General features: G+C 41.2%; 1 protein-coding gene across 1 annotated transcript in view; it reads right to left on the bottom strand.

The window, feature by feature from the left end:
- Positions 1 to 14,589, bottom strand: part of LOC309548370 (uncharacterized protein) — a gene marked incomplete at both ends in the record, with an annotated part of 295,496 nt that overhangs the window by 105,339 nt on the left and 175,568 nt on the right. The window contains one exon of the mRNA XM_082248308.1: positions 12,405 to 12,516. Coding sequence (XP_082104434.1) covers positions 12,405 to 12,516 — 112 coding nt within the window. The remainder of the gene's footprint in view (positions 1 to 12,404; positions 12,517 to 14,589) is intronic.

Here is a 14,589-nt window from a genome sequence, read left to right as displayed (position 1 = left end):
CTAAGCAGCATAATGACGCCGCTGCGGCTGCCTCGAACTTATAAAGACTTGGTCACATGCTTCAGACGGCCAATCACAGCTACTGAGACATTTGCAGGCATGGCTGGGATGGCTTAAGGCACACCAGTTAAACGATTGTTGATTGGCTGTTGAAAGCCCGCCATGAAAAGAGCGCCAAAGCATGCAAAACCCGGAAATAAAACGACCGAACACGGATTTTTACCCGAACATACAGTAAAGTGTCCGTGTCCGTGTTCGGGTACAAAAAATCCAATTATTCGGTACGAACACGAATAATACAGTCCGTGTTCGCTCAACACTATTCACAAATTAAATTTATTTTATTATTATTAATATTATTATTACTATTTTAGAGATATAGAGCTTTATTTTGGTGATATCTATTTGCCATTGTGCTTTTTTTTTTTCTTTATTATATAAATGGAAAAAGACTGAAAATGTTCTGTTATAAAATTTTACAAATAAATCTTTCATCATAACTTTAGGCCAAAGTGTGATCTGCTGCATTTATTTGGTTAAAATAAAATCAGTATGTTTCCTGTGTGAGAGTTATAGAGTCTACAGATTATGGTGTGTATATTTGAAATGTAACATCCCTGATATTCTGACTGTCAAAAAAATGGAGAAAGAAAAAAAGTGGGGTTTTGTAGGCCTAAATGAGATGGTCAGAATATGATGCAACACAGCAGGTTTGTTAAAAACGCATGTTTATTGATTAATTCTTACTCATAAAAGGCATGTGCAAACATACTCTAAGGACATACATATATATGACATAGAATAACATAAAAACAAGAACACAGATAAGGATAACCAAGTGGTGGGTCTCAACGAGAGAAGGTGGAAAATGGTCCCTGCGCAGCCAACGCGTTTCTCTTGGTTTTGCTTCTTCAGGGCTTAAGATACCAAGAAACCAACTGGTGTTCCCTCGTGTGTAAAATCATGGGGCGGACGGCAGTTCCATAAGTAGACTCAAGTTGTATATCAGGCATGGACTTTATGTAGAGATACAATAATGCTGGAATGGTGAATTACACTCTCTTTGTATTGTATGTGTACAAACGGAGTATTGGTGTACATGTGCGTACATATGTAGAGCACACGCTATATTAATATATATTTGTAGTGCCCCAATACTATAACAGTAATGACATTAAATCACCATATCCACATCCATAAGATGACATATTTCATCCTCATTGAGGGTCGTGTATAATTGACCAGGCAGGTATTTATTTGGATAATATTTCCGGGCAAACACTCAATCCTTTAGTCATGGTGGAACAGGGAAGGAAACCAGAGGATTTCATATGGAGCAATCATAAACTCCCTCCAGAGGACAATACTCCTGTGTGCCCGCACCGACCGCTCTGCTACCTGAAGGGGTGTGGCCTACTCTTTACGGTAATTTTGTCTGCATATTCTGACTGTCTATCTCATTTATTAAGGCTCTAAAATGCCAGGATAGTAAAAACACCACCAAAATTGCATATTTTTGGAAAGTAGACACTCCAAGCTATTTAGTAGGATGTATGATGAGTTTATTTGAAGTTGTAATCTTTTGTCACAATTTTTTGGAAAAAGAAGTAAATAAAATTAGATTTTATTTAACAAAGTTATTTCTCACACACGGCAAGATTTTATAACAAACTATACATTTTTTTTTTTTACATTTTCAGACATTTTTTTGTTTCTTTATCAAAAAACGAAAAACCCAGTAGTGATTAAATACCATCAAAAGAAAGATCAATTATTGTGAAAAAAATTATAAACATTTTGTTTGGGCACAGTGTAGCATGACGGTGCAATTGTCATTCAAAGTGTGGGAGCGCTGAAATCTGAAATTGGCTTGGGCAGGAAGGGGGTATAAATGCACGATATTGAAGGGGTTAAGGCTCTGTTCACATACTGGTGTCTCGGATCACGGGCAGAATCAACGTGATTCTGCCCACAATCCCGAATCATTGTAAATCGCTGGACGCCCGTACGATTCCCGTAACTTGCAATGGCACCCCAAACGCAGCGTGATTTTGCTGCAATTGTCGCCTAATAAATCACGGTAAAATCATGCAAACAGAATCGCGGGATGCCTGTCGCCCAAAAGAAGTTCTAGTACTTTTTTTGGGTAACAGACGTCCCGTGATTCTGTTTGCACGATTTTACAGCGATCCAAGACGCCAGTATGTGAATGGAGCCTAAAGGAAAAAGCAAGAAAGTGGGTGAAAATAAAACAAGAAGTGGTATAGTAATGAGGGAGGTGTGGTCCTGAGTGATAAAATACACCCTAATCCGTAAGCCAGTGCATGATGGGATATGAAGCTTCCTGGAATGTCACATGATCTACAGGAAGTGATGAAATCAGAATGCATTTTTTTTTTATTCAATTTTTCTTTAACTTCGAGAGGTGAAAAGTCAAAGCTGCTATGGACTAGGTAAGTTAGAGAGGAGCACATTGGGATGGCGGGGGCAGAAAAGACAATAAAAAAGGCTTCTATTTACTATGAAAAGTGATATTCTGTCTGCAAAGGTGAACTTATCCTATAAAAGGAAATCCCATCTGTATCTGATCCATGCAACCACCAGGGAGGTGGTAACTTCCTTCATCTTACATCGTCTTTCCAATGTGGCCGTGGAAATATCCGGATAAATCTGCAAATTATTCCCATCAAGAGAGACCGATTGAGAGTTCCTACCTGTTCTATGCATGTCCTCCTATACCAGAAAATCCTTCATATTGAGTAGGATGTTTCTCCGGGGGTGGTCAGGAGGTGGTTAAAAATGTAATACCCGACTTGTACAGTCACAGGGAAATGCCTGAACGTCTTTTTATTTTTATATTTTTTATTTATTGTGAGAGGTTCACCAAAACCACAAAATACAGCTATAATAGGTCGTAAGATTGCCAACCAAAAGTACATTGCTTTACAGTGGGTAAGCAATGGGTAAATTCCCAGTATACACAGTGGGTAAGCAGTGGGAACAATCCCAGTATACACAGTGGGTAAGCAGTGGGTACAATCCCAGTATACACAGTGGGTAAGCAGTGGGAACAATCCCAGTATACACAGTGGGTAAGCAATGGGTAAATTCCCAGTATACACAGTGGGTAAGTAGTGGGAACAACCCCAGTATACACAGTGGGTAAGCAGTGGGTACAATCCCAGTATACACAGTGGGTACAATCCCAGTATACACAGTGGGTAAGAAGTGGGTACATGTGGGTAAGCAGTGAGTACAATCCCAGTATACACAGTGGGTAAGCAGTGGGTACAATCCCAGTATACACAGTGGGTAAGTAGTGGGTACAAATGGGTAAGCAGTGGGTACAATCCCAGTATACACAGTGGGTAAGTAGTGGGTACAAGTGGGTAAGCAGTGAGTACAATCCCAGTATACACAGTGGGTAAGCAGTGGGTACAATCCCAGTATACACAGTGGGTAAGCAGTGGGTACAATCCCAGTATACATAGTGGGTAAGCAGTGAGTACAATCCCAGTATACACAGTGGGTAAGCAGTGGGTAAAATCCCAGTATACATAGTGGGTAAGCAGTGAGTACAATCCCAGTATAGTATGGTGGTGGAATTTCTGCACTAATAAAAATTGATTAATTAAATATTAAAAAAGAAAAATAAGCTGCTGCACATAAGGAATCATAGAAAAACCCAAATGCAAATTGAAATCAAGAATGTGCTGCGCTATAAATAGTGATTGTGATGTCACCAAATTACATTAATGTGCAATGAATACATAAAAACATAAATTATCTCATAAACTATAAATCAAATAATCCGTGAAAAAAAGGAGAAGAAATAAACAAAAAGGATTTTTAAATCCAAAAAAAGTCCACAGTCAAATAGTGTATAAATAAAAAAATATAAAAAATCAGCCACAAGTCCCAGTGATGATTAAATCCACACGACACTTGAGAGATGGAAGAAACACCAATGTGCAAGTCACCAAGTGATTGAATAAGATGGCAGCTTACCAGAGTAAGTGGGTCACTCAAATCAATGAGTTGACTTATATGAGCTATTTGGTTGTAATACCAGGACCGGCCACTGAGTGTCACCTCACCGACTCAAACCAGATATCCATATAATAGAGACAGGGAAAAATATTGACAGGGACATAGCGTAACTCCGCATATAAAATCAATTTATTGTGTTTAAAAAGCAGGTATCCCACTCACATTTAAGCTGAATGTCACAAGCATGAACAAAGTAAACCGCATCAGGAATGAGCGAACATCTCCCTTGGTGTAATAAAAAACTTCAAAGCCGGCTGTTAGGGGCGTGGTTGCGTCACGCCCCTGATGACATCAAGCGTATGACGAAACCGGTTGGGTGAGTCAGACGTGACGTAACCACGCCCCCAACAGCCGGCTTCCGAAGTTTTTCATTACACCGAGGGAGATGTTCGCTCATTCCTGATGCGGTTTACTTTGTATAATATAAAATATATGGGGCAAAGTAAAATAATATAAAATATATGGGGCAAAGTAAGTGCCACTGATTCTGACAGTTGTGGAATATAAAGCCTTAATCCATATGAGCATATCCAGCACTCTGCAAAGTAAAGTCTGCAAAGCATAAAAGTCCAATCAACCCTATTGATGGCCTTATCTGCAGTAGACAAAAGAAGCATAGGAATAGATGAGTTTCCAGCCTTGAGATGAGGTTGATTGAATGGATAGTATTATCACACTCCACTCTAGTGGAGATAAAACCAGCTTGATCTGGAGAAAAAATGCGTTGGAAGGATTGGGCCAAATCTGTTTGCAATTATTTTGGAATATATCATCAGATCGCAGTTAAGTAATGAAACCGGCCAATAACTGACGCATTGTAAGGGGTTTGTTGGGCTTGGGAATGACTGATATCTGAGCACACAATAGGACCGTTGGGATAGGACACCCTCCAGAATGGCGTTAAACACCTCTAAGAAATGTGAAGTCAACTGAGGCAAGAAGATTTTGATAACATGAGGCTGTGAGGCCATCCAGGCATTTTGCCAGTTAGAGTTATGGATACCGCCTGAAGGGATTAGTCCAATATGATTGGGTTTGCCAAAGATTCTTTATTATCTACCATCAAGGTGGGCATTCTTTACCCCAGATAGATAGGCTTTTATGTCCACCAACCTGTGTTCCAATTGAGCACTTTGTCAGAACTATGGTGAAGAAATAGACATCTCTTTCATAAATTGCATATGAAGATTTAAGGACTGAATAAGCCTTAAATACAGGGTTAAACTCTCGGCATTCACAGTGTTTTTTTCAAACAGAAGATCCTGTGTTTTTATCACCTTATTGAAGGGTGGTAAAGCTGTTGTTTGCAATCCTTGAGATAAAAAGCCATATTAGCTACGTCTTGAAAGGCGAAGTATCGGGGGAAGTCGTAAACATAGTGTTTTGGCCATGAAGTGTCTCCACACAATGGCAGATATTCAGCTGGTTTTAGGATCACACCTGTGTTCACCCATTCCATAGCAAATAACTATTGTTTCTACCATGAGAAGATAAATAACGAAAGAACCTGGATAAAGACATAAACGTGTCATTCATTTACCTACACCAAGAGGGGGGTAGAAATGATGTAATACAGACAATTCCCCAATATAAGCCACATGGTTGTTCACTTAGACTGATTAGAACTGCATCTTTAAATGAGTTTAATATAATTATAAGCTTATCCATCATCCTTGTCCCATCATATACCAAGGGGGGTGTGGAACTTATGATTTTATGGACAATCTTCAATTGAGAATTACATTATATCTATTATATAGTAGAGTATAATGGTCAGACTGCATCCCATATTTTATATCCATTCCCAAATCAGGATTGTATTGTTTGTTAGCATAATAATCCCCTAGTAGATAATATTCTGATTGGAAATAACCCATGTGTAGAAAAGTTTACATATACAAGTTGTTGTGTAGCAATATATACTATAACTTTATATGTATCCATATAGTTTTTACTGCTACTAAACGTAAATATACATATCTGGGTAAATCAGTCATTTCCAATATATATATATATATATATATATATATATATATATATATATATATTTCGTATTAATAATATATCCTTATTAAACGGCGTTACCAGGTCCAATCCTTACCTAGATACAGAACGGGAATATCAGATGACCACGCATGTACCATGAGAATATGTACAAATTCTCATATTGTTTTTATGATTATTATTTAATGAAGAACTTATATACTTCTAATATCCAATATACTGGATGACTAGTAGAGGTGTCCCCCAATGACCTCACCAGTTACTGGTTAAATAATCCCAACCAATGGGTATAAAGTTCCTCCTTCTGGGTTCGGATTGTTATAATTTTTACGGCCCTTTTGTTCAACATAAAATAAAAGGGAACCCAGATGTGAAATGACACACACAACGCAACAACACTTCAATACATTACAACACACACGCTACTACATCCATACTCATACTCACCTATACATACTCCATCTTGCTCCATCCCTTACCTGAAACTTTGAAGGACGCCAGAAGAAACTCCTCCCTAACCGGCAGCCATCTTAAGAACTCTGGTAACGACCATTTTAAGCTAGCAGCCATTTTAAAGTGTAATTATCCATTGCTGATTTTCTGATTATCATTTATTTCCTTCCTTATAGGTTTTGAATATCATGCTAAAGGGTAACGAGATTACAGTCCCAGCCGTATTAACCATATTAGATTTTTCTCTAAAAACTGATTTTTGTTTTTATACGTTTTTATTAGTATCAAGTTTAGCGCAATATTAGCGATTTAGTCTCCCGTTTTGCATAGCCTGTTATCACTCCAACTGAAGCGGGCGGCGAGCGGTGCAGTAACCCCCCCCCCCCTGACAGAGGGAGAAGAGGAGACTAGCAGAACAAAGGCTGACCGGAAAGTGACTGAGGGAGGCGGGTGCAGAGAGGAAGACTGACCGACTAAGGGGGGGAAGGAGGAATCGCCGTCAGGAACTGCAAGTGAAAGGCTTAAAGGGACACACACTAGGTAAGTAAGACTGGTGACTGAGATTAAACACTGACTGAGGGTGTAGTGTAGTACCTGTGAGTACCTATTACTACCTGAGTACCTGTGAGTACCTATTACTACCTGAGTACCTGTGAGTACCTATTACTACCTGAGTACCTGTGAGTACCCATTACTACTGTGAGTGTTGTGCGACTGACCGGGCTGTACATCTGTGAGTGTTGTGCGACTGACCGGGCTGTGCGACTGCCTGGGCTGTGCGCCTGTGAGTGTTGTGCGACTGTGAGTGTTGTGCGACTGACCGGGCGGTGCGACTGTGAGTGTTGGGCGACTGTGAGTGTGGTGCGACTGAGTGTGGTGCGACCGCGAGTGTGGTGCGACCGCGAGTGTGGTGCGACCGCGAGTGTGGTGCGACTGCGAGTGTTGTGCGACTGACCGGGCGGTGCGACTGTGAGTGTGGTGCGACTGAGTGTGGTGCGACCGCGAGTGTGGTGCGACCGCGAGTGTGGTGCGACCGCGAGTGTTGTGCGACTGCGAGTGTTGTGCGACCATGAGTGTTGTGCGACCATGAGTGTTGTGCGACCATGAGTGTCAATTGAGTGTAGCGGAGTGCCAGAGAGTGAGAAGGTAGAGTTAGGAAGCCAGGAAACACCCACACAGGATAGACTTAAATTACTGAATCCCCATTAGATTAGAAGGTACAATTTCTTCTCTTCAGTCTTCACAAAAGAATTGGGGGGCTACATTAACCCAGCTTGTAAGGCCAAACTAAATAACACACCTCAAGAAGTACTGCCATGGCTAACAGAAGATAGACTTAGAACTAAACTAGAGAAACTTAACATAAATAAATCCCCGGGACCGGATGGCTCAGCCAGGTGATTGCCAGACCATTATTCATGATTTTTAAGGATAGTTTACAGATGGGTATGGTGCCAGCTGATTGGAAAAAAGCCAACGTGGTACCAATATTTAAAAAAGAGCCGAGATATATCCCGGGTAACTATAGGCCGGTTAGCCTAACATCAGTAGTCTGCAAGATTTTGGAGGGGATGTGAAGGGACCACATACAAGACTTTAGTAATGAAAACTGTATTATTAGTAGTAATCAGCATGGATTCATGAATAATGGTTCTTGCCAAACCAATCTATTAACCTTCTACGATGAAGTGAGCTGCCATCTAGATAAAGGAAAGCCTGTGGATGTGGTGTATCTGGACTTTGCAAAGGCCTTTGACACCGTTCCTCACAAACCCTTACTGTTCAAACTAAGCAAGGTAGGTATGGACCATAAGGTGAGTACCTGGATAGAGAACTGGCTCCAGGGGAGAGTGCAAAGGGTGGTGATTAATGGGAAGTACTCGGATTGGGGCGGGTGTGGAAAGTGGGGTCCCCCAGGGTTCTGTCCTGGGGCCAATCTTGTTTAATTTATTCATAAATGATCTAGAGGAGGGGATATCTAGTACAATCTCAGTATTTGCGGATGATACTAAACTAAGCATGCCAATATATTCTATGCAGGATGTGGAAATCTTACAAGCGGACCTGAACAAAATAATTGGATGGGCAACTACATGGCAGATGAGGTTTAATGTTGAAAAATGTAAAGTAATGCACTTGGGGGCCAGAAACCAGAAAGCAAGCTACTCACTAGGGGGGAACCTCTGGGTGAGTCTAGTATGGAAAAGGACTTGGGGGTACTGGAAGACAACAGGCTTGGAAATGGCATGCAATGCCAAGCCGCTGCAAGCAAAGCCATCAGAATACTGGCATGTATAAAAAAGGGGATTCACTCCAGAAATAAAGAGATTATTCTCCCGCTCTACAAGACTCTGGTCCGGACACATCTGGAGTATGCTGTCCAGTTCTGGGCACCGGTCCTCAGGAAGGATGTGCTGGAACTGGAGAAAGTCCAGAGAAGGGCAACAAAAATAATTAGGGGAATGGAGAACATCAGCTATGAGGAAAGACTACAAGCACTGAACTTATTCTCTCTGGAGAAGAGACGATTGAGGGGGGATATGATATCAATGTACAAATGCTGTACTGGCAACCCTAGCATATGGAACAAACTATTCAGAGAAAGGGAATACAATAAGACACGTGGCCACTCACTAAGACTAGAGGAAAGGCGGTTTAACCTTAAAGTACGTAGGGGGTTATTTACTATCAGAGCAGTAAGGATGTGGAATTCTCTTCCACAAGCAGTGGTATCAGCAGGGAGCATTGATAGTTTAAAAAAATGATTAGATGGGCACCTTAAAGACCACAACATACAGGGGTATACAATGTACAACATACAGGGGGTATACAATGTACAACATACAGGGGGTATACAATGTACGGTTAACAACAAACGCACACACACATTATAGGTTGAACTGGATGGACTGATGTCTTTTTTCAACCTAACTATGTAACTATGAGTGACTGTTGGCTGCGCAATTCGCTGACAATTTTGGTCTGATTATATAGAATACTTATCTATGGTTTCTACTATAACTGGGAAAAACATAATCTCGCTTTCTTTTTCATTTTATCATTAAACTACATATCCCATTGCATTTATCGTTTAAGTCTGTATTTTATGTAAAAAGTTATCTTTCTGTGTCACCTCAGGTCTAACTGTTTTGAATACATGTCTTGTGAATAAATAGACTTATATATTCCCTACTGTAGTCTGTATTGACTAAGATTGGTATTGTATCAAATGGTGGATAACAACAAAATTTATAATTCAGGTATACTGGACAGCCACTGACATATCTCGTGAATATTTAGAATGAAAGCAGGCACCAAGAGCAGTTTTGATAGAAAAGCATAAAACAAAACTTTACTGGACATCATAAACACAAAGCTTCCTTACACATCTTAAAAGTTACCATTACTGGACATCATAATACATAAAGCTTCCTTACACATAAAAGTTACCATGAACAAATACACTTTAACCACTTAAACCCCGGAAGATTTTACCCCCTTCCTGACCAGGGGGTATTTTGCGATTCGGCACTGCGTGACTTTAACGGACAATTGCGCAGTCGTGCGATGCTGTATCTAAACAAATTTGGCGTCCTTTTTTTCCCACAAACAGAGCTTTCTTTTGGTGGTATTTGATCACCTGTGCGATTTTTTGATCACGCGCTATAAACAAAAAAAGAACGTAATTTTTGCAAAAATAGCAATATTTTCCACATTTTTTTATATGAAATTCCCCCCCAAAAAAAATGTAAAAATCAAAATTTTTTAACATTTTCGGCCAATTTGTTTTATGCTACCTATGTTTGGTAAAAAAAAAAAAAAAAAACGCAAAAAGCGTATTTTGATTGGTTTGCGCAAAAGTTATCGCGTTTACTAACAAAGGGAAAGATTTTTGTCATTTTTGTTGTTTTTTATTTAACGCGTAATGGCGGCGATCTGCGATTTTTTTTGCAGTACTGCGACATTGCGGCGGACAGATCGGACCCTTGACTGACATTTTTGGGGTTACCAGTGACATTTCTACAGTAATAGTGCTATACATATGCACTGTTACTGTAAAAATACACTGGTAGTGAAGGGGTTAACTTTATTTGAAAGGGAGGGGCTGTGTGTGTCCCTAGGGGCGTGCTTTCTACTGTGATTGGCTGTGGCTTCAGATGTATGGAGAGTGATCAACGGATCTACATAGTAGATCCGTGTGATCATCTCTCATACACAGGGGAGAATGACAGGCAGCTTGTTTACACAAGCCGCCTATCATTCTCCCTCTCCCCCGCCGATCGCAGAGTGGCCGGCGGACATCGGGTCCGCCGGTCATACGCGCGGGGGGGGGGGTCCGTGACCACGCGGGGGCGCGCGCTCGTTCCCTAAACCCTCACAAGCAAGCGACGTAGCCCTACATCAGTTTGCCTGTGAGGGGCTGACCGCCGACGTAGATAGTCGTGCGGCGGTCGGCAAGTGGTTAAACATACAACCCTTGTCCCAAGAATATTGAATAAATACTTAGCTCTGGTGGTGGATTCAGCAGCTTTCCAATGGATCTCTGCAACAACAGGACCAAGAGGTCCTCGCCGCATGTTTTCTCCAACTACCAATGAAACAAACAAGCCAGGCTGCATCATGGATGTGAAAGCCAAAAGGGTGAGGTAGAAAGAGCTTTTTCTCATGCAAATTGACCCTTTTATAATCCTGTACACAGAAAGACCTCCCACAGGATGTGGTCATATCTTTTGACCACTCCTAGGTCATTTTGAGTGAGGTCATCCACACATGGCTGCACCTCCCCCCTACAAGCACATGGTTCATTAAATATGCGGCAGCCATTTTAAATTATTACACATGGATGGGAACATTTGTAAAAAATCCACAACTGATACAGGTATATGCTGTTAAAAAGAAATTAATCAATTAAAAAGAACTCATTATATTCGTTCAGAATAATATTCTCGAATGTGTAATGCACAACAACTTACAAGAGGCATGATTAAATTGTATTGGTTTGTGTAAAAGGATCGGAATGTAGCTGCTATGTCTCAGCTAGAGCTCTACTGCATTTATCACCATATTTGTAAATAAAAAAAATAAAAATTCTGTTGCCTTGTAACAAGCGTTTCCTCTTATAAAGGGAAAGATTATGGAGTTGTTCTCTGGTCCCGGCTATTTCATCATTCAGTGATGGGGAAGAGGTAGACTGTTTATGGCACAATCCAAGATAACTGAAGTTTTAGGATCAGGTCAGAGGTATCATGTGTCCTCTCCCTAATAAGCCTATGGCCGTGTTTAATTAGGACTCCACGAATGCAGCATTTGTGAGAGACCCATAACGTAAGGGGATTCACCACTGAGCCTTTATTGAAGTCATAGAAGGTTTGTAGTTCCTTCACGAGGTCTGAGCCAACCAGTTGGTCCGGAAGTAACATTTAATTTACTGTAAATGCCATGAAGTGGCTTTTGGGGGCAAACATTCTAGCTGTAACTTGAATATAGAAGCATGATCAGACAAAGCAATATATCCTATCCCAGCATCAGAAACTACACTTGCATTATCTCTGATTCTGTTTGTATACTCTTGTTTTATTTCAAATTCCAAAGCAGCAACTTGTTCTTACACTGCAATACTTATGGTCTTAATCACTCAATATGACAGAACAAATAGTCTCAGTTGGGTTGGAGCAGGCTCAGGGTGAAAGAAGTGAAGAGGATACCCAAGCATTAAGCCACTCCCTTGGGAGCAGGGCTACAGTAACTGGGAAAAGACTGATGCACAAATAGTAACTATGTACAGTATGAATAGGCTCTGTCTTGGGGGTGCATAATTTGTCAAACATCAAGTAATTGATGAGAATGGAGAATTTTTTAAAGTCTGCTCCTGCCTGCTGATGACATTTGAGATCTACCCCCAGAGGTGCCTTTAGTGGGGTCAATCCCGAGTTTAAAATCCTCATCCAGATTTGAAGTCATTTTAGTAAATTCTTCTAATCTGGCCAATACAGAGTCAAGGAATGAAATCTGGTTGGAGTTGGGGAAAAAAATAAATTTTGTCTCAAAATGTCACCCAGACACATAGACTGTTTTTTCTTGCAGGTTTGAGCCTTTAACATTTAATGAGACTACTTTGAGTGTCACAATAAGAGGTTGAGTATAGTGAGAAAGCAAAGAAAAAAGGAGGAGGGAAGGGTTTCTAGGGCCTGTGCCTGAGAAAAAACCCGACAGAAAAAAGGAAAAAGGGGGGCTGGTAAGCTGAGGGGGGGGGGGGGAGGGGTACAAAGCATGAAATTGGTAAGAATGGAAGGAAGTGGGGAGGTAGAGGGTCAGGGAAAGTGAAAAGGGGGTGGTAGGACTCCAAATGAGCAGAAACCCCAAACACCAAGTGTGGAGTAAACCTATTGGGGTGAACGATAAGGCATACAGGAGCCCGAGAAACCGGGCTATAATTGAAATGTAATCTAAAACACAGTCAAGTAGCAGAATGAAATAAAAGAGCCTGCCCCCCCCCCCCCCCCGACAGCAAACATTGCTTACAACATAAAAAGGAACCTGAGAGAGAGAGGTCAGCAGAACATAAGAATACATTTGCAGAAATAAATCCATGAGACTGCTGCACATTGAATACTCAGCTTGACTCTCCCCATGTAAAAGTCATGTGCACTTGAACAGCCAGTATGGTACATTGAGACCATGCTCTCTGAAGATACAGCATGGGGAATCGAGAGTATCATAACTAAACAGACAATGTGCATCTGTCTGTAACTGCAAAACCATCAAATAGATATAGAAAACATCACACTGATCAGCCCAGGTGGGGCAACACTTACCCTGGCCAGATCTGGGCAGTAAGCCCATAATTGATATGTCTCAAGCCAATTATTAGGTATGACTGGCTGGCGTGGTCTGACCCTGTCCATCGGGCCAGCAAAGTTCCCACTCCAAAAGTGAGGTATTCCCTTCCCCAAAAGATAGGAGAAATTACAGGGGAAGTAACTATTAGGGCACATGTATTGTTCAGAACCATGCCTACCATCTTTGGTATAATAATAATCCAAAGTACAGAGCAATGTTTATAAAGATGTTGAAAATGATTTTGCATTTTGAAAAACCAGCAAAGCAAGTACATGCTATAATATGTAGACTAACCCATAAACAAACTACACAGACGTTGCATATCTTTGTTATTTCCAAGTGGGATGCCCTGGAGATCAGGAACAAGTTCCTTATCACTCATCCCATCCCATCCCCCAAATCCCCCTCTCCAAGGTTTGAGAGTAGAGGAAATGATATCATGTGGAATGAGTTTATCTGCAACGTGTCCTCCCAGGTGCCCCAAAAATGGAAGGAAAAAAGAAAGGAGGACAATCAGGGTAGAGAATAGGGTCCTCTAAACCCTTGTGAAGGCTTGTTGCTGGCCCCCGCCATCTATCCCCTCTGGAAGTCTTCCAGGCAAAACTTAGCGAGAGTAAGCCTCAAAAACAGTCAGGGATCACAATAGCATGTCTATGACTTATTACTGTTGGGTGTCACAGCTAAGTCCCCTGGATGGTGTCATACTCTTTTGTTGGGTCTATCAGCAAGAGTAGGGAATGCAGTGGTGGAGAAATCTACCCAATTAAGAGCCTGGAGGGGTTCTATGCCCATGAAATCAAATAGAGCAGATTGTCCTGAAGGATGTTTCATCGAGAAAGTGCAGTTAGTATTACATACAACAGGCTGAAATTGCTAGCCCCGTTTTTACGTCAGGCCATGGAAACCGCGCTTGTACAGCAGAGGTTTAAGGGATTCTCTCATTTGCAGAATTTTCTTAGAAACATCTGGAAGGAGATGAATTTGGGTCCCATCAAAGTCCAACGGTCCCTTACGCCAGGCTCTCTCTGTAGGATGCCTTTCAAGGTATATGAATGCAGGCAGCATAGTACCTCTGGAGTATGCTAACGGCCTGGAGACCTAGGTCTTATTGCCCTGTGGACTCTGTCAATAGTAATTTTAGTCTGAGGTAGGCGCTCTAAATAGCTATCAAGATGTCAGTGACTGTGGCCTGTAGGTCAGCTTGTGCAATGGCCTTTGGGATTTCCCAGAGCCTGATATTAT

Source organism: Pelophylax lessonae, assembly GCF_965119305.1.
Source record: "Pelophylax lessonae genome assembly, chromosome: 2".
Lineage (NCBI taxonomy): Eukaryota > Metazoa > Chordata > Amphibia > Anura > Ranidae > Pelophylax > Pelophylax lessonae.
This window is presented reverse-complemented; position numbering and strand designations above follow the sequence as displayed.